This window comes from Ceratotherium simum, chromosome 15 (assembly GCF_057802395.1).
Source record: "Ceratotherium simum simum isolate JZ-2026a chromosome 15, ASM5780239v1, whole genome shotgun sequence".
Taxonomy (NCBI): Eukaryota; Metazoa; Chordata; class Mammalia; order Perissodactyla; family Rhinocerotidae; genus Ceratotherium; species Ceratotherium simum.
The window spans coordinates 41501856-41521000 of NC_141914.1; the positions used below are offsets into that span (position 1 = coordinate 41501856).

At 35.0% G+C, this 19145-nt stretch overlaps 1 protein-coding gene across 4 annotated transcripts in view; it reads right to left on the minus strand.

The window, feature by feature from the left end:
• Positions 1-1597: 1597 nt before the first annotated feature.
• The window catches only part of FXR1 (FMR1 autosomal homolog 1), a 63397-nt gene continuing 45849 nt past the window's right edge, over positions 1598-19145 (minus strand). Inside the window, exons 11-18 of one of the 4 annotated variants that reach the window (XM_014783158.2) lie at positions 17398-17484; positions 15331-15388; positions 15181-15243; positions 10055-10258; positions 7954-8154; positions 7158-7238; positions 3380-3471; positions 1598-2648 (exon numbers count right to left, since the gene is read on the minus strand). In XM_014783158.2, coding sequence (XP_014638644.1) covers positions 2478-2648; positions 3380-3471; positions 7158-7238; positions 7954-8154; positions 10055-10258; positions 15181-15243; positions 15331-15388; positions 17398-17484 — 957 coding nt within the window. In that variant the 3' untranslated portion in view covers positions 1598-2477. Of the gene's footprint in view, positions 2649-3379; positions 3472-7157; positions 7239-7953; positions 8155-10054; positions 10259-15180; positions 15389-17397; positions 17485-19145 lie in introns of all 4 variants that reach the window. The other 3 variants (XM_004424684.3, XM_014783157.2, XM_014783160.2) reach the window with 3 other exon arrangements.

Below are 19145 nucleotides of genomic sequence, written 5' to 3' on the forward strand. Positions count from 1 at the left end.
TTGCCCCCACACAATCTCACATCCTACTTCATGATTTAGTTCAGATTCCATATATGTATGCTGAAACAGTATTTGAGCCGCCCAAGACCTTTAGATTTTTTTTTGCTTCAGTGTTTGGGTCTTTGTTTAGTGTGTACTGGCAAGTTCTCCCACAGCAACAGCTCATCTAACTAGTATAGTAGCCAAAAAAGATGCACCCCTCTCTAAGTCTGGAAAGCTCCCTGAATCAACAATGATTACCTTGAGGAGTAGGCTTTTCACTTCTGAATCTGAACATGGGCTGTTTATCAAAAAAAGTATCATGATTCTGCAGTACATATATTTTAAGGACAAGACACTAGGTTTAGTCATTTGTAAATAATGAAATCTTAATACTTATTTCCAAGAATATGGTTATTAGTTCGACTGTAAAGAACTGCTTGGACTATACCAACTGTTTAAGATGGTTTTGTGTTTCTTCCTTTCCCGTTGCAACTATGTTTAGGGAAGAAGGATTTTAGTCAATCTATTTTACGTGGAAGAAATACCATATTTACCAATTTGGGGATTAATGAAAATTCTTCTAATACCTTATAGTTAATCTGTAACCCTATTATTGAAGAGAACTAAGAATAACAAGGCCAACAATTTTACTTGTTTCTAACTTTGATGGATAAAAAAGACATCTGTGGGTAACTTTTTTTAAAACTCAGGATATGAAATTACTTGATATTGTTATTCAAGTGGAAGCATTACACTATTCGCACCACACCTTACTTAAAAATGCTCATTTATCAAGGTTTTAGGAAAAAGTATTTAATACTTAACCTCAACAGTAATGAATTTGAGGGATAGGGTTTTATGTACACTGACCTGGCAATTATTACTTGTTTAACTATAGCCTGAATTCTCCTTTAGTCATTATAAATTAACTAAAATCACTTAACATCTTTACACACATAAGAAATCAACACAAATTATGCACATAAAAACAGTTTTTAGATGCCATGTGACAGAAAGGGCTGTCTTGCTTGCTCAGTGGTTTACATAATATTGTAGAGCAAAACCCTCCCATAAATCCACGGTTATTTATTATGACCTCACAATTAGCTGCATAAATTATTGTATCACGTTCCTCTTAAAGCTAAGCTGTCTGGCTAAAACAGATACAAAAAATACATACAAAAAATACAATCCTTAGTGTGAGAACCTTTAAAATTGTTTCCTTGAGAATCAAAAAGCAAATTAGTGGCCTATTCCTTATTTAAAAATTGCTCATCATACTTCTTTATAAAAATAATTTTTAATAAAATCAAAGGCAAAAGCAAAATTCTGGATTTTACCCCATTGCCTTCCAAACATTGCCTTTGATTAGAATTTTATGTTAACAAATATATGATCAATTCCCTAAGCCATTCTAACAGACTAAATTTTAAGTGCTAAGATTTCAGAGGAGTCATTACAAAATGATTAACTGACCAACTAATATTTTAATACTATTTATGAGCAAGTATAAATGCTTTTTAAAAAGCAATCAGGATACTATTCTAGGCCTGTAAGTAGCTCCAACTACTTGGCAACATTTGATATAAAAAGTAGAAAGTTAAAAATCAGCAAATGGAAGATCAAAGTTTATTTACTACCTGCATACAAAAACATATTGCACATCAAACAACCAAAATCAAAAAAACAAAAAAAAAAAAAGAAAAAAAAAGAAAAGGAAAAGATACTCTACTGAAGACTAACATGTAGTTTATACAGAATAAACCTTCTGGAAATTGATCTTTTCAGTAGTTCAGGTTATGTCTGAATGGACATGTCTAATTCAGCTTAGTGTTTTAACTAAAGCTATGTTTGATTTTTAAATACTGTACACTTTAATAAATAAACCAAACAAAGCCTCAATGTAGAACAGTCACTGCCAAAATCACCCAGTGTCCCTGCAGATGAGAGTTTAACAAATGTATTCCAGTGGTCTGCAGATTTTCCTCTACATACAGCATTTAAAAAACACATTAAAACAGACCAGTTTCCAGACTAAACTAATGAAGAAATTACAATTCAGTGCAAAATATTTTAGACTGCATTTCATTCTAGTTTTCCTCGGGTGAAGAAGTGGTTGCATATTATTAAAAATGTAACAAAAGCAGCTAATGCTTTCATAAAGAATATTACGTTAGGGATCCCACCCCTCCCACCTCCCCCCATCTCTGCCATATTTTGAAAACAAAATAACATTTCCTATAGCCAGCAACTTTTTTTAATGTTACATATACTATTCTCAAGGCACATCTGATGATATATTTTATAACACAGTAGGTGTCAAAGTATGTTTAACATATGATTTCTTCAGGATCCCTCCCCTTTCTGAATTCCAAATGGAGGAACTGAAAGTGCGATGTAAAGACTGGCGATCCATATTCTATCTTTGGCAAGCTTGTACAAGCACTATTGTAAAATGTAATGTAAAAGAACTGTAAACTAGGAACTTCTTCAGTTTATGAAACACCATTCAGGACTGCTGCTTCTTGAGTGTTTTCTTCTTTTAAGGTATTAATCTTTTCTTCTCCTGGAGTACGCTGTAGCTTAGAAATTTCATCGCCAGAAGCACTAGTTGGGCCATTTATTGCCTTTTCTGAAGGACCATGCTCTTCAATCACATCTTTTGCCTGCCAAAGGGAGACAACTTTTTCAACTTCTTTATAAATGAAATCTATAGCTGAGGAGGAAAATAGCTACATAAAAATTAATCGGCTAATAATTTTAGTTTCATATACCAACAATGGATCAAAGAATTAAAATGTTCTTAAAACACAAAACAAATATCAATATACTCCACCTCTCTGGGTCTTTCAACTCTATCTCTAGTACCTAGCAGTGCCTAAACCACAGGAAGAATCTGTATTTGTTTACTGAAAACTTGTACCTAATTTTATTTTAACCACTGGAAAGCTCACCATGTAAAAGATATAAACAGTGAAGTCCCTAAAGTAAGGCAAATAATCAACTACTTTACTCACCTTCTTTTTTGAAACTTATTTACATATCATATCCCTTAAAGCATTTAAATAATTGAAACTTATACGTCTATATCCATCATTGAGAAGAGGTATATTATAGCCTATTGCTCCCCAAATTAAGCAACAGTCTCTATACCCACTATCTTTGGGCAGAATGAATTTTACAAATACTGTTCAGAGTTCTAAATGAAAACTATTTCAGGCTCAAGCATGCATATCTTCAGTTACTTGGGGCCAAGAACAAAATCAAGAATAGTCTTTACAATATTATTCATCTAGTTTGGGAAACAATTGATCATACAGTAAGTTAAGAAATAAAAATAAAGCTAAACCATACCAAAAAAAAACAAAACAAAACCTACAGGTTAAGTTCTCCTTACCATTTCTTTCTTGTTTTTAGCCAAAGTTTCCCTTGGGAGGTTTCTTTGTCTGCTCTGAGACTCAGCTCTAGAAATATAATCTGCAACTGTGACTGTTGAAGATGAGAAAAAAATTACAGGTGTTGAAAAAATATTTCTAAAGTTTATTTATGGATAAAGAGTAATTTTACTTTTAAAATAAACTAATGGTGGGTTACCCAATTTCAAAATTTTCTTAAGCTGGGTACCACCTCCAACCAAAAACAAAGCTTGAAAAATCTGCCTGTGATTGAGTGCTGACAACAGAAAATTTCAAGCTGGAGATCGAGGAAGCCTAGATTAAAGTCCTCTTTCACAAGAATCCAGCCATTTCCTTCTGGTTGAGTCTATGGTTGTGGGATAAGTTTAATATAAAAATCCACAACCAAGAATAGGAAACACAGCTTTCTAAGCCCAGACAGTGTTTGCAATTATCAGTGGAAAAAAATGGGGCAAATTTGGTGCAAATCATGGTGTGGTATATATGTCAATTTGGTATATACATCAATTTGAAATTTTCATCCAAGATGTAAAAGATTTACTCAAATATTGTTTTTTGTTTTTGTTTTTAAAAAGCACAATTAAATAATTTATCCAAGTGTGGTATTTTATGGTTCCTTTTTAACATTTCATACTTCTATAGAAACATTCTGAGTGATCGGAAAAAAAAAAAAAAAAAAAAAAAAAACTACAAGCAAACTAAAGATGACAGACTACCACTGTAAAAATGTGGACATTGATCATGGTGGAAAAGGGGCCACTACAAATTCAGTAACCACCCCCTCCCCACTTTGCCAGTCTCTCAAGGGACTGATTGAAGAGAGAGTATGTGAGTGTGTGCAAGTCTGTCTGTGTGTGTTTGCAAGGAAGCGTGTGGACGCCAGTAGTGATACAGGTAAAAGACTTACCCAACCTAACACCCTACTGCCAACCCAAGTGCAACAAATGAACTCTGGTCTACAAGTACTCTGGACTAGCTTCACTTGATACCTCAATCCTTTCTCTTCAAGGACTTGCAACTTAGAATTCAGTGATTTGAAGAAATATCAAAATAATCGCCTTCTTCCTTTTAAAGACTTATTTTCTATCAAACTGGTAAAGAAAAATCCCTGAATTATGTGAAACACAGTGAATTTTAAATTATGGGAGCAAGTTAATTATGTAAAGAATGGAAACTCAAGTAATCTTTAAATTATTTAAAGTCACTATGTATGGGGAGAATTGGTCCATCAGGTTCAAATTATATGAAATAAATCATTTTGATATAAGAAGCTAGATAGTATTTACAATTCATTTTTCTTAATCATGAATTAACATGCTAACACTTTTATAAGATTCAAGAACTTTCTAGAAATACTAAATCTTTTCAAATCTCGAGGAAACAACTTAATTCAGAACTAATACATATCATTTATTAGAAACATCACTAATTAAAGATGTTTCACGTCTAAAAACTGCCTCTTTCAAATTACAGGAAACTCAGGGTGCTCATATTGGAGCTTTTTAAATCGTTTCAATTCACTGTTAATGAATTTATAAATACTTTTAATAATAGTTTCCAAAATTGGAGAGGAAGAATACTACCAAATCCAATTCATTATTATGTCTACATACATGGTGGCAAGACCATTATAGGTATGATTCTAGTTCAGGAAGCACCTTAATGAATTCATTCTGTTTCCACAGTTCAGTCCTCAGTGACACCTGGAAGGACTCAGCTACTTGGAAACTCTGCTGCATAGACAGAAATACTGCTAAATTTGAATATGTGACAATTCTTAGAACCCTTCATCCACTATGTGCAGAAACAGAGTAACATACTTTGAAACAGATTATCAATTAAATTAAGAGGCACTTAGCTGGAAAGGTAAAAACTTACCAGTGCCCCTCACCCTCCAAAGAGAGAGAAAACCAAAAACCTCAGTTGATTCAAAGAAAAACCTGTTTACAGCCAGTCCTTATAATACAAGCCACTTAAAAGTTGAATACAGACTAATATTTACAATATCTAAAAAAAAAAAAAAAAAAATACAGGCAATTTGTGCAACATAATTTGGACTCTAGAATTTCCTCTAAGGGGTCCAAGCTACTCAGTTGGACACCAGTGTATTGTCACATTATAAGTATAGTAAAGAATATTCACTGCTTAATTTACACTAAGGGCAACAAGAAATTATGAGCAAATGAGAACAAATTTAATGACTGTATTTAAGAGAATGTTGATATTAACTTTCGATGGAGGCTGCTTTTCTAGAACTGCTGCCAGGGTCAAGGAGAAAATGATGTGCTTGTTCAACCTATCCTATCTTGGGTTTATTTTTTTGGTTTTTGCTGGGGGCGGGCGGGGGGCAAGGAAGGCAAGGGGTTCTACGGAGGAAAAGCAGTAATTCCAAAGAACAGAATAAAACAGGAATAAATGCAGTATGGAACACAAATCATTGTCAAATTATTGAAAACTCCAAATTACTCAAATTTCAATTAATACCATGCAGAAATCTCTGCCTATTCTTTAACAAACCCCACTACATTATTCCTTTTATGTCCACTGACTTAGTAATAAACCACCATCCATCCAGTTAATAAGTTATGTTGTAATCTCTCCTATGCTAAGCCCATAATGATAGCTTGAAATATTTTATGTATAAAGTATGGCCAGAAACTGCATTCACTGCTGTGCCAGCTTCAAAAAACTAAATAAATGTGATCTCTTGATCTAAAATATATTTCTAACACTAAAGAGGGGGAAAGAAGGGAAAACAAGAACAAACATTTTCTGGAAACTTACTATTTTTGACAATATTTAATTCCTTTTCAATTTACAACTGTCTTTACAACATGAACTTTTTTTCAAGAATGGGAACTAATACCCTTAAACCAGTTTCCCAAATGTCTCTACAACCACTAAACTCAAAATACTAAAGATACTGGAATTTACATTCTTTATTTGGGGAAAACACATGAAAGAACTTGCTTTGGAAAAGAATGCAAAATTGATTAGTTTAAAAGGGGTTTATTTCTGGTGCACACAATTTTTTCACTGTGAATATACACGTGATTGATTCTCTGTACACAGGAAATGGAATTATGTTCAAAATAATATAGACACAGCAAACAAATTTCTTTAAAGTTACTAAAAATTATGACTACTTAAAATTAATTAACATTCTAAAACTAAGTAAGTACTATTATTTTGAATAGTTAGTAGGTGTAAGGGAAAAGGCATCACACTACAATAAACAAACAAAAACATAAACATGCATTCCTCTTATTAGGAAAAAGACACTTTCAAGTATTTTTCTCATTTATACTTTTTTTTTAACTGTGGGTATTACAATTCCCACAAAAATGAGGTGCTGAATCCAGATATAGTAAGCAGGCACCATGCAAAAGCTGCCCAGTTTTGCCAATCAACCTCAATCACAATCTATAACATAGTCCCTGGGATGGCAGGCCCCAACGCAAGTGTGAAGAATCTGCCAAGTGGACATGATAATGGTCTTCTCAACAGTATTTCCATGTAAAAAACTGAGACACAACATTAGTTCAATTAGACAGGTTACTAAACATTTACGGTGTGAAGAATGAATGCATTTTCTTAATAGTAGTAGTCTTATTAGTTGAGTAAACAATTTATGCAATGCACATCTTGAATGTATATGCACACATGTGTACATGTAAGTATAATATATTTAAAAAGCAGACACATGACATTTTTTTCATGCTTGTGACCTGGTGGTGTCAACAGGTCCACTCAAGTTACCTGGCTGTCTATCTTCTGCCTGACCCCTGAAACGACGCCTGCGGCTACGATTGCGTCGCTGGGGCTTTTTTTCACTATCATCTGTAATTGCAAAGTTTACCATGAACTATTCTGACAAAAACAAAACAAAAAAAAAAAACTTCTTTCCTTCAAAGATTTAAGGAAGGGGAAAGAGAACCTTTTAATTAAACAGGGAAGATAAAACAACATACATCACTGACAGGAAAAATACTTCTATAGTTTAAGCATTCCAAATAGGTTAAAAATGGAATTATCATCCGGAAATTAAGAGGGTTTTAACTCTTAATTAAACAAACACTAAGACTTAAATTACCATCATTCAGGGATAAAGTTTTCCTCTCCAATACATTATAGTTTTTACCAAAGTTAATGACATTTTATGACCATTTTAGCCCTTCGGAAATTAACGCCTACTCAATATACATACTTTCACTAGCATCATTTATAACTTTTGAAGAGGCAAGCTGAAAGCCCAATTTTAGTTTAGGAACAATGAGAGTATTAAGTGCCCCCCAGTTTGAATATCTGTATTGATTTAATGGCATCAAAGGGCACTTTTAATCAACCCTCCCAGTTTCAAATAATTTGGCTATACAAATCTGAGAACTAGACATTTAAGACAGACACAAAGCTATCTACCTTGTTTAAAGTAAACACTAAGAAAAATTCAATTTGCAAATTGCATATGTCTGGGTTTTTTTTTTTTTTGAAAAAAGCATCATACATTAACAATATTATACAATAATATGTATCTTTTCCCTAAGTGCTTACATACCTAGCCCATTTTCATTAACTGAAGCTGTATCAGATTCAGTCATTCCATCCATCAGAACAGCATCTTCATCAGTCCTTCGTCTACGAGACCGCCTACGACGGTTAGTACTGTGATGAGATTCGCTGGCATCAGTGTCTGCAGTCTGATCTGATTCTGTATTATCAAGTAAGCTGTATGGATTGCTGTCTGGATCTTTGAGCACTATATGCATGTCAGAGGCAAGAAATATTCATTTAAGAGAGCTGTAGTTATTAGGAATGTTTTGATCTATATTGAACTCTATCAACTGATAAAGAAACTTCACATTTCCCTCCCAATAAAAATATATTGTCTTCAAATAAAATATTTTCTGTATCCCTGTTTTACCTGGAAAGTAACAAATATGAAAAAACTTTAAATGACAATGAAAAATTAAAGCAGAAGATGAGCAGACACCTCAGCTTCCTACCATTTCTCTGACTTGAAAATATATTAGGAAATAGTTAATTATTACATGCTATTTTAGACATTCACATTCCCAGCTCATCTTGCCCAGAGGCTAGAGAAAAATGAGGAGAAATAAATATTCAGCCAATATGAATTAATTCTAAGAAAAGAGCTTTTGTCCTCTTTACTGAGTTCAAGGTGACTGCTGCTGCTTTGTGCTAATGTTAATGGACTATTTCCGAGTAATACTCAACACCTGCACTCCATGACATAACAGAAATCTGTTACTATGAACTGAAGCAATCAAAACAAGTTCACACAAAAAAGCAAACTAAAGTAGGCTGAAATTCTAAGTGGGTATAAGGGAAACGTGAAAATGAATGTTGACCAGTACTCCCATTTCCAGAGACAAAGAGTGAAGGTGGGGTAAGGTGGGGTAAAGTAGGGTAAGGGTGAGAAAGGAAAAGTTTTAAGATACAATCCATAAGAAAAAAATACCCATCTTACCTATGTGCATTTATTGCCTCCACCAATCAAATTATAGAAGAAATTCACCTAATCACGATTTTTCCTTTCTAAGTTTCCTTTGGTAACAGCTAGCAAGCTATCATCTTTGCAAAAGACACTAAGTTTATCCATTAATCATAAACACTAGGTAAAGTACATTTATTTTGTAATTCAGCATACTATAATTTTATAAACCTTGGTAATAGTGAGCAATGCACCATAATATAAAAACTATTTCCCTAAAAGCCAGCAGACTTAGGACTCAAAGAATATCACTGGAACCAGAGAGTACCTTTTAAAAAGTCCCTAAATTTTGTGATTTGTTCCAGCTCTTTATAATCTGTAAGCAAGTTTGGTGTATATTTAATTATATATACACATATGTTCTATAATCTTTAAAATATTACATAACCTTTCCTAGGGTGTATGCAGTAACAATTTAAAATTAAAGTGGTTTTCTTAAAGTGCTATACAATAATGATATGTTAAGATTATATCCCTGATATAATCTAGTCCATGTATCCCGAACAATTCTCCCCCCTAGCCCATTACTGCTAAGCAAGAACATTCTGGAAACTCCTACATCTCTGCTTAAGTTATCATATTTAAAATTTTCAAAAAGATATGAGTAAAAAGTTGCTTATGCACCTCAAATCTGTTTCCAAACACTCCTTCACAGCTCAATTCCTCAATGAAAATTTTTTTAAAGGTTAATTTGAAAATTTTTCCCTGTTCCCGTAGTACATAGTGTAGCAAAGAATGCTTTTCAGTTTATTTTCAATATTAAATAAACAAAAGTATTTAGCTCTCTCTGTGCATTAGAATTCTCTGAGTCTGTCCGGTAAACAAATATATAACCCAATACTCTATGGGGAAAAACACATTCTAATTACATAAGCCTCCAAAAACTGATGAGATAAACATCTGACCATCGAAACAGAGAATCAGCCAAATCAAGTTTCTCTGACCTGAACATTCTAGCTAACCCTTCACTGAGAAAACATTCTACAGGGCTTTTCCTTATATCGCTGTATGTCCCACTATTTTCCTCAGACACTGAGCAGAAAGAGAAACCTCCAAAAATAGGGGACCGTGGGAAATGAATTAACTTGTATAAAGTTATACTGTTTACAAAGAAAGGATGCTGACATAGTATATAAAAGACTACCAGAACTGATGGAGGATTTGCCACCACGTGGTCCACCACGACCTCGACCCCCTGAAACACTTCTGCCTCTTCCTCCTGGGCGTCTCCTGCTGTCACGCTGATGCCGGCTCTCTCGATCATCTTCTCCTGCCAATGACCAATCACTCAGCTCGTCTTTACGCTCAGATTCTGTTTCAGAAGGGTTAGACAGCTCTGAGTTTGTACCTTGGGAAAGAAGAGAACACAGTAATTAGATTCCTATTAAAAAAAAAAAAAAATGAGTGAAATATTTCAAAATTATTTCCTGCAAATCACTATTTAAATAACCCTACTGATTGGCTGCTTCAAAGAAAGCTAAATAAAAAGTAAAATGAATTTGAAATTTATTAACTAAAAAATAAGCCAATGTTAATATTATACTAGTAATATAATACTGTAACTACTAGTCAGATTAAAAATTGAATTATTTGGATGTGCAGAAACACAGCCAATAGAATATTACAGAAAACATACACAACATTACATATATAGTATGAAAATGCACTTAATATGGGGAAATAGTGAAAAAAATTTTTGCCCATTTTTAGGTTTTAATAATTACTATAATAAAAAGAACCATTATCCAATATTTAAAAGCAAATTTAATCATAAATAGAAAAATGAATAGTTTAACTGTATAGTATATTCCACCATTATTTCACTGATTCTAGGAGGCACTTTTTTTTTCACATTTTAACATCTCAGAAATTAGGATGCTTCTTGTAATTGATGGTCTCATAAATTGGGAGTGTATTTTTAGTGGTTGTACTTAAAGTAACAGTATGTTTTATGAGCAACAGTGTCTTAAATTAGAAGAATACAGTATTTGAAGTTACTGAACAAATTTTAAGGTTACTCTGAGAGAAGACAACTTCAACCTGACAATCAATAGAACTGAAACCATTATCACTGAGACAAAAATTAAGCAGGACTTTCAAAGTTTATAGACCATTTCTAATGTTCTAGCGACCTATTTTTAATAGTGACCTTTTAAAAATTTTAACACTGCATGAATTCTATAAAAGCCTATACCATTATTGTATAATAATTAAAGCATCAGGTTTTTATGACCCACTCACTATCATACTCATTCCCGCTTCTATTCTTTGTTCTGGGATGCCACTTCCATCCTTCCCTTTTATCATATATCCAAATACATCTCCTTCAGAGCCTAGTTCAATTTCTAGCTTCAGACCAACCTAAACGAAAACAGATCTCTCCTCTTATTTCCTCAAGAGTAACGTATATCTCTCATGTAACGTTGTCATGTGTTTTCTATTTTCTCCTCTTTGGATTTACTTCCCACTTGGTCTATGATATATTTAAAGGGTAGAGCTCTGTCTTATACCTCTAAATGCCCCCAGACACTTAGCAATATGCATAACAATTTTCTCTTGATAAATGTATTTGCTGCATGATTTTGAAGTTTCTTCGCTAATCTCCCAAACAAGAGTGATTCCATGATAAACTAAAAGTTTCCTATATTTAAATTCCACAAGTCATTTCGGGATAAAAGCAAAACATAAGAGCTCTTCAGATGCACAAAGTTATAAGTACTAAGATGCAGGGAATAAAATGTAAAGTTTAACAAATGAAGAAGCCTACTGACTTCCTTTTTCCTTTAAATATAACTCCTGAATGCATCTTTTTTCTCCACATGCCATTAAATATGGCTGTAACTAGTCAATTATATAAGAATGGATTAAGTAATTAGTTGGAAGTATATTTTAGGAAGAATATAGCAAGTTTCTATTATTCACATTTGAGCTCTTTATTAGGAATGAGAATCTCACAGAAGAGAATGAATGTCCCAAACACTTATTTCTCCAAATGATAAAAAAGAACTTTATTAACTAACATTATGGTTTGTTGGAATAGGGCGATTTATCATTTCATGAGTAGTGAAAAAAACCTTTGGAATGTAAGAACTTCTGAATTTATTTACAAATATACAGCCTGCCTAAAAACATTACCAAAATTTGAAGCTAGGTGAATATCTCGTTTTTACATGTTTTCACAAAAGTTCCTGTTAAATTCTCTTCTCTAATATAGTGTGGTATTTAACTCAATGTCACAAACAAGGAGCCAGCCCCAGTGGTCTAGTGGTTAAGACTCAGTACTCTCACCACTGCAGCCCAGGTTTGTTCCCGGTCAGGGAACCACACCACCCACCTGTCGGTTGTCATACTGTGGTGGCTGCGTGTTGCTGTGATGCTGAAAGCTACGCCAGTAGGGTCACCCATGGTGGACAGGTTTTAGCAGAGCCTCTAGACTAAGAGAAGGACCTGGTTACCCAATGCACAAAAAACTGGCCATGAAAACTCTGTGAATAGCGGCAGAGCATTGTCTGATATAGCACCGGAAGGTGAGAGGATGGCCCAAAAAAGATCGGGCAAGGTTCCACTCGGAATCAACTCGAAGGCACTAACAAAAACACAAGCAAGGAAATTCTTCCTTAGGTTTAATCTAAATCTAGTATTCAAGATACTTAAAAGAGGGTGTCTAAATCATAAATAGATTTTAGTAGATAAGAAAGGTATTAAAGTCAAAAACAAAAAGGGCTACTGCATTGGCTAGTGCTCCACTTTATTCATACTAAATATCCTTTAAACATTTTTGAGATGGCAAATGGAACCCTGCAGATGTGATTAAGGTTACGATATGGAGGGTGGGGGGACGCACAGGGGTGTCACCCTGGATTATCCAGGTGAGGCCAAACTAATTACATGGACCTTTAAAAGTAGAGAACCTTTCTCAGCTGCAGAGAACCAGAGAGATGGCAGCATAAAGGACTCTCTGCAGTTACTGGTTTTATAATGGAGGCAACAGAGGCAAAGAGGGCCATAAGCCAAAGAATGGAGGTCATCTCTCTAGAAGCTGGCCATGTCAAGGAAACAGATTCTCCCCCTAGAGCCTCCAGAAAGGAATACAGCCCTGCCGACACTCAGATTTAAATTTTAGCCCAGTGAGACTCATGTCAGACTTCTCACCTACAGAACCATAAGATAATCAATTTGTGTTGCTCAAGCCTCTAAGTTTGTAATTTGTTAGGGCGTCAATAGAAAACGAATACTCTGCTGAAATCACTGCAACCATAGCAATCTCTCAATTTTGTAAAAGGTATGTTCATGAATCCAGAAATCTTTTTTAAAATAGCTTAAAAATTGGATCAGTTTCATGAAGCATTTTTAAATCACTCTAACACAAATAGACTTGTTTTTAACAAAATTTTAAATCAAATTTTCTCCTAAAACTTCTAAATCACCTTATAAAGGTTTACATACTTTTGAATGATTATATATGCTAAACTGAATAGCTAAAGTACCACACTTTATCAAATCCCACATGCCATTCATTGTAAGACACAGTATTTTGTGTGTCATTAAAGAAAATGCTGCCAATTAAAGTTGTAAGACACCATCCATTGTAAGACAGATACCAACTTCAGAGATGTTACATTAAGAAAATGTTTCTTATACAGCATATATATATATTATCACCTAAAAATCCTTCTGATATCAAATGGACAAGAACATCTATAACCAAAGTCAAATGGTTTTTATTTCTCTTAAGGCCACTTAAGTTCAACAGCTATTTCAAGAAATATGTTACTAGTCTACAAAGATTCAGAGGTAAGAGTGCCATCTACTGAACAATTTGCATAGCTTTCTTCAAATGATATTCCTCTACCACTATCATATAAATTTACCACCTACTGTCAACAAAAGCATTTTGCCAAGGAATGACCTCTCATCAATAAGTGGACTTCCCACATAGACTTATAAAATTCTTCAATGAATTCATCATCCTCATCATCCAAAAAGCCAAACCTGATTATTTGTACCAGTAACTCATACCTCTAAAATCATTAATTATATACTTAATTTCTATTTAATTACTGGTTATCTTTTGTATTAAAAGTATTTTCAGGAATAAAATAGTTTGCAATTCTCAGCCCTTCATATGCTATAAATGCTTTTACTTTACTGGAACTTTGCTTTTCAAGATTCAAAACAGGGTTAACTTTAAAATTAAAAATATTAATAAAACACAAAAATATGAGGATGTAAAAGGGAAGGTATAATTAACCTTCCAACTCTTACAACAAATGAAAGATAGTACAAATTTAATAGCACTCTGGCATCATTAGATAATGTTCCAGTCACACATGAAACTTGGATGTGGAATCAGCACACTGTAGGCTTTTGTGTATTTCTACTTTCCCTAAATGCCTTCTGTTTTGGAAAAGGCTTATGAAATATTTTCCCAAAGCAGTTAGGATGAGCACAGGGGAATAGAGAAGAAAGAAGGGAAGAGAAAGGGAAGGAAACAAGGGAGGAAAAAAAATCAGGTCACTGCCAAGATCCAAGTCCAAATGTAGAAAAATGGAACAACTCCAAAGCTGAAGAAGAATAAGTGAGAATTTAGAATTAGAGAATTCTTAACCATCACCATCCATTGGCCCCTTCCTACATGGGTTAGGCCCCATCCTTACGGTGACATACACTTTAGAAAAAAATGTTCATTTATAAAATGTTAATTAGGTTCTGGGCTTTTAAACCCCTCACTTTAATGAAACGCTGGATTTCACAAAATAATTCCAGATATGAGATATTAATATTCAAAACTGCTGAATGGGCCAATAGAGTATATTTTAAAAGCTAGTACAGATTTGCTATACATGCAATCTTGGCACAGTGATTAGCATTATTTTTTGTTTTTACTTTTCCTAGAGGGTAGGCAAAAGATGATTCCTACCAGTATCACCACCATTACTAGGTTTCTATTGGAAAATGTATACAATTGTACAAGTGAAATATTTGGAAAACAAGTTTCATATATATTTATTCTAAATATTTGGAATAAACATGATCACGAACTACCAACTTAAAAAACATGTTTCATTTCATTAAATAGCTGCCTGAACATTATGCACCTTTTACTGTCATTAATATAAAGTATGTTGTCACTACCATTAAGACATACACCTCAGAACTATCTCCTGCCCTCAAAGCCAAGACAGAATGGTGAACTAAGTTAATAATAATAAGCAAAACCTATTGGAGCGCCTAAACTAGTACTACTACAAAAAAAAATTTGTTTTTTACCATAACCGGAGGTGTAATTAGGGCCTCGACGACCTCTGCCTCTTCCACTATAAGACCTAGAACCTTGTACAGAAGAGACGGTACTTTCATCAGTGGCATATCCTTTCTCTTTTTCAGGCCCTCTGGTGGAAGAAGGTCTGAAACCCATACCAATCTGTCGTAGCTGTTCATCAATCTGCAGGCGTTCCATTCTTAGCTGCTCTACTTCCTATAATCAAAACAAAAAGGTAAATCTTCTTATGTGTAACTTTTCTTGAGTGACAGCTATACTCCCTACCAATGAAAAAAGCTGTGATCTTGGGCAATTTTTTGGTAAAGTACAACTGTGTTCCTAGTAAACAAAATTTACAAGGTCATTTGCTGATTTAATTCACCCAATATTTACTAAATGCCTTACTGTCTGCCAAAAATGCTAAGCGCTACAGGCATACAATATTAAAAAAAGACAAGGATTCTCCTCCTCCAAGAGGATGTTTAACAGACAAGTGTTAAAATAACGTATTTATTAAATAACTAATAACTACACAATATTATCCAATTGAGCCCTTAAGAAGTTAAAATGCTACTAAATGCGGTACAGGTACCATCTATGAGATGTACTATTAGCAACCTACTTTCCTATCAAAATGGTGACACCTGAGTTGTGACTTAGATGAACTAGTAGACTTGGTAAGTCAGAAACTGAGGCCATTGTACAATAAGGTGTCTAGAGAAAGCTCTTGGCTAAAAGGTAGTAGAGTACTGGAAGATAAAGCATGAGCTCAGAATACCAGACTGAACTGAGACTTATAAAAGATGAGGTGTTTTTGTTTTTTTCTTTGTGAGGAAGATCAGCCCTAAGTTAACAACCGATGCCAATCCTCCTCTTGTTTTTCGCTGAGCAAGATTGGCTCTGGGCTAACATCTGTGCCCATCTTTCTCTACTTTACACGGGACACCACCACAGCATGGCTTGACAAGCAGTGCGTCAGTGCGTGCCCGGGATCCGAGCCTGTGCACCCCGGGCCACTGAAGTGTAGCGCGCACACGTAACCGCAGCGCCACAGGGCCTCCCCCAACGATGAGTTTTGAAAGAAAGGACTGACGTCAGACACACTTTCAAAATATTAACATAACAGCAATGATATGCATGACTACAAGAAAACATACTAGAGACAGAGCAGTTAAGGATACTACTATACTCTAAACAAGAGAAACAGAGCAGAAATAAAAGGAAAAGAGTGAAAAATGACAATCCCAACTTTTAATAATTTATGGGGCACCTCCTTTCTAAAACCTTTGCTCTTTATTTATCAACTAAAATAGACTATATTAGAAACAAAGGTTACGGGCCGGCCCTGTGGCTTGGTGGTTAAGTGCGCGCGCTGCGATGCTGGTGGCCCGGGTTCGGATCCCGGGTGCGCATCGAGGCACCACTTCTCTGTTCATCCTGAGGCCGAGTCCCACATACAGCAACTAGAAGGATGCGCAGCTACGACACACAACTATCCACTGGGGCTTTGGGGGGAAAAAATAAAATAAATAAAATCTTTAAAAAAAAGAAACAAAGGTTAAGAATTATCAAATGAGGGCCGGCCCTGTGGCTTAGCGGTTAAGTGCACGCGCTCCGCTGCTGGCGGCCCGGGTTCGGATCCCGGGCGCGCACCACTTCTCCGGCCATGCTGAGGCCGCGTCCCACATACAGCAACTAGAAAGATGTGCAGCTATCACATACAACTATCTACTGGGGCTTTGGGGGGAAAAAATAAATAAAGAAAACCTTTAAAAAAAAAAAAAAAGAATTATCAAATGATGTCTATGGGGATAGGGCATTTGATTCAGGTAATACCACAGTTACCAAGAAAGGCCATCTTGACTCCTGGTTCTGGCCCTATTTGCATGTAAAATGTCAAAGTAAACACAATATGGTTCCAGTACAGAACATGTTGATACGTTAAGTGATGACAGTCGAACTACAGGAACACAAGAGTGACTATTTGTTAAAGAGTAAAGAAAGAAATGTCAAGTTCACAGGGAAAAAGAAACAATGTGCATGAGGCCCATCATTTTATTATGGAAAGGGACCTTTTCTTTTTAAATTCTCATGTAGAAAAACAGGGCAAATCTCAAGCTGAATTAACAAAAATATTTAAAGATTTGGAATACACTACAAATATAAAATTAATTTAATTTTAAGGTATGGAACAACAATGATATCAATGTGAACAGTATACAAACCTTTAGATAAGCAATATGATACTCTAAAAGAACTTGCACATTTCCGATGCTTTCTTTAGTGCCAACAAATACAAATGGAACCATCCCCTGTAAGAAAACACAAGATTCTCAGTATTGAATATTTTAACAAAGTTCCAAGCCTAAATGTAACATACCAATATATAATTTGGAAAACTTCTAAAACACAGCAATTCACAGCTACTAAACTTCAAGATTTAAAAATAAACTGCTTTAAAAAAAACAATATAATTTGAGAAACACTGACATTTTCAGTAATGTCACATTTGCATTACAATTTGGCATTTAAGTGTGCTAAAAATTTAAGAAATTTTAAAATATCAGTTTATATCAGGTTTTCTAATTTCTAATTCAATCTAATGTTCTAAGTATATAAACCAGCTTTTAAAGAAATTTTCTTCAAAACTGGCATGAATTTACAGACTAAATATAACACCTTAGTAGTGACTGCTTTAAAAACATACCAAAACACACTAGGCCAGGTCATCCCTATAACATGGGCTCAGACAACAAAACCTTCAATGTCTATGTATTGGAGGGAGTACTTGTTGGTCATTAACATAAGTATCACCTACAGAGTACAAATATTTACACAATGTAAAATAAAGAAATTACTGTTAGTCACAGGTATTAAAGCAAGTCAAAGGATTAAGCCAGACCTGGTTTACTTGGCTGAATTTCAAGAGAAAGGTTTAAACAGGTGGGAAAGAAGAGAAATAAGATAGCTAAATAACAGTGGGTTTTTTTCTTTTTCTTTTTTTTTTTTTTTGTCTGAGGAAGATCAGCCCTGAGCTAACATCCATGCCAATCCTCCTCTTTTTGCTGAGGAAGACCGGCCCTGGGCTAACATCCGTGCCCATCTTCCTCCACTTTATATGGGACGCCGCCACATCATGGCCTGATAAGCAGTGCATCAGTGTACACCCGGGATCCGAACCCGGGCCGCCAGCAGCAGAGCGCACACACTTAACCGCTACACCATGGGGCTGGCCCCAATGGGTTTTTTTCTTTAAAGAAATACACTTCCAGCTTCCTATTGGCTAAGGAAAATGAGTAAAGCCTAAATAAACTCACCCAGTTTCCCAGTGTCTCTCATTTTCTTGATTTTACAGAATAGTTTCTAACAGTTATTTAAACAGATTGCCTTAAGAATTTAGAGTTCTAAATATGGAACCAAGTGTGGCTTAAGAACTTTTGAGGGGCCGGCCCGGTGACGCAAGCAGTTAAGTGCGCGCAGGCGCTGGCCCGGGGTTCACCGGTTCGGACCCCGGGCAGGCACCGACACACCGCTTGTCAAGCCATGCTGTGGCGGCGTCCCATATAAAGTGGAGGAAGATGGGCACGGATGTTAGCCCAGGGCCAGTCTTCCTCAGCAAAAAGAGGAGGATTGGCAGATGTTAGCTCAGGGCAGATCTTCCTCACACACACACACAAAAAAAGAACTTTTGACAATATGTAAGAAAATTACTCTGACTTATTTTTAACTAATTTTTTAAAAATTTAATTTGTGAATTTTAGACACAGGAGAGTAAAAAGTAGAAACACACCAGGGCAGAAACTAAGGACACATGACAGCTTACAGAAAGCTGTAGTGACTATAAAGAATTACAACTATGAAGGCATGAAACAAGGGAATCCAACTTAAGCTTAGGAAGTGAGTCAGTCTTAACCTTGTCCTCAAGAATTCACAGGCAAATAAGAGTGGATGCAAAATGAATAAAAGACAGAGG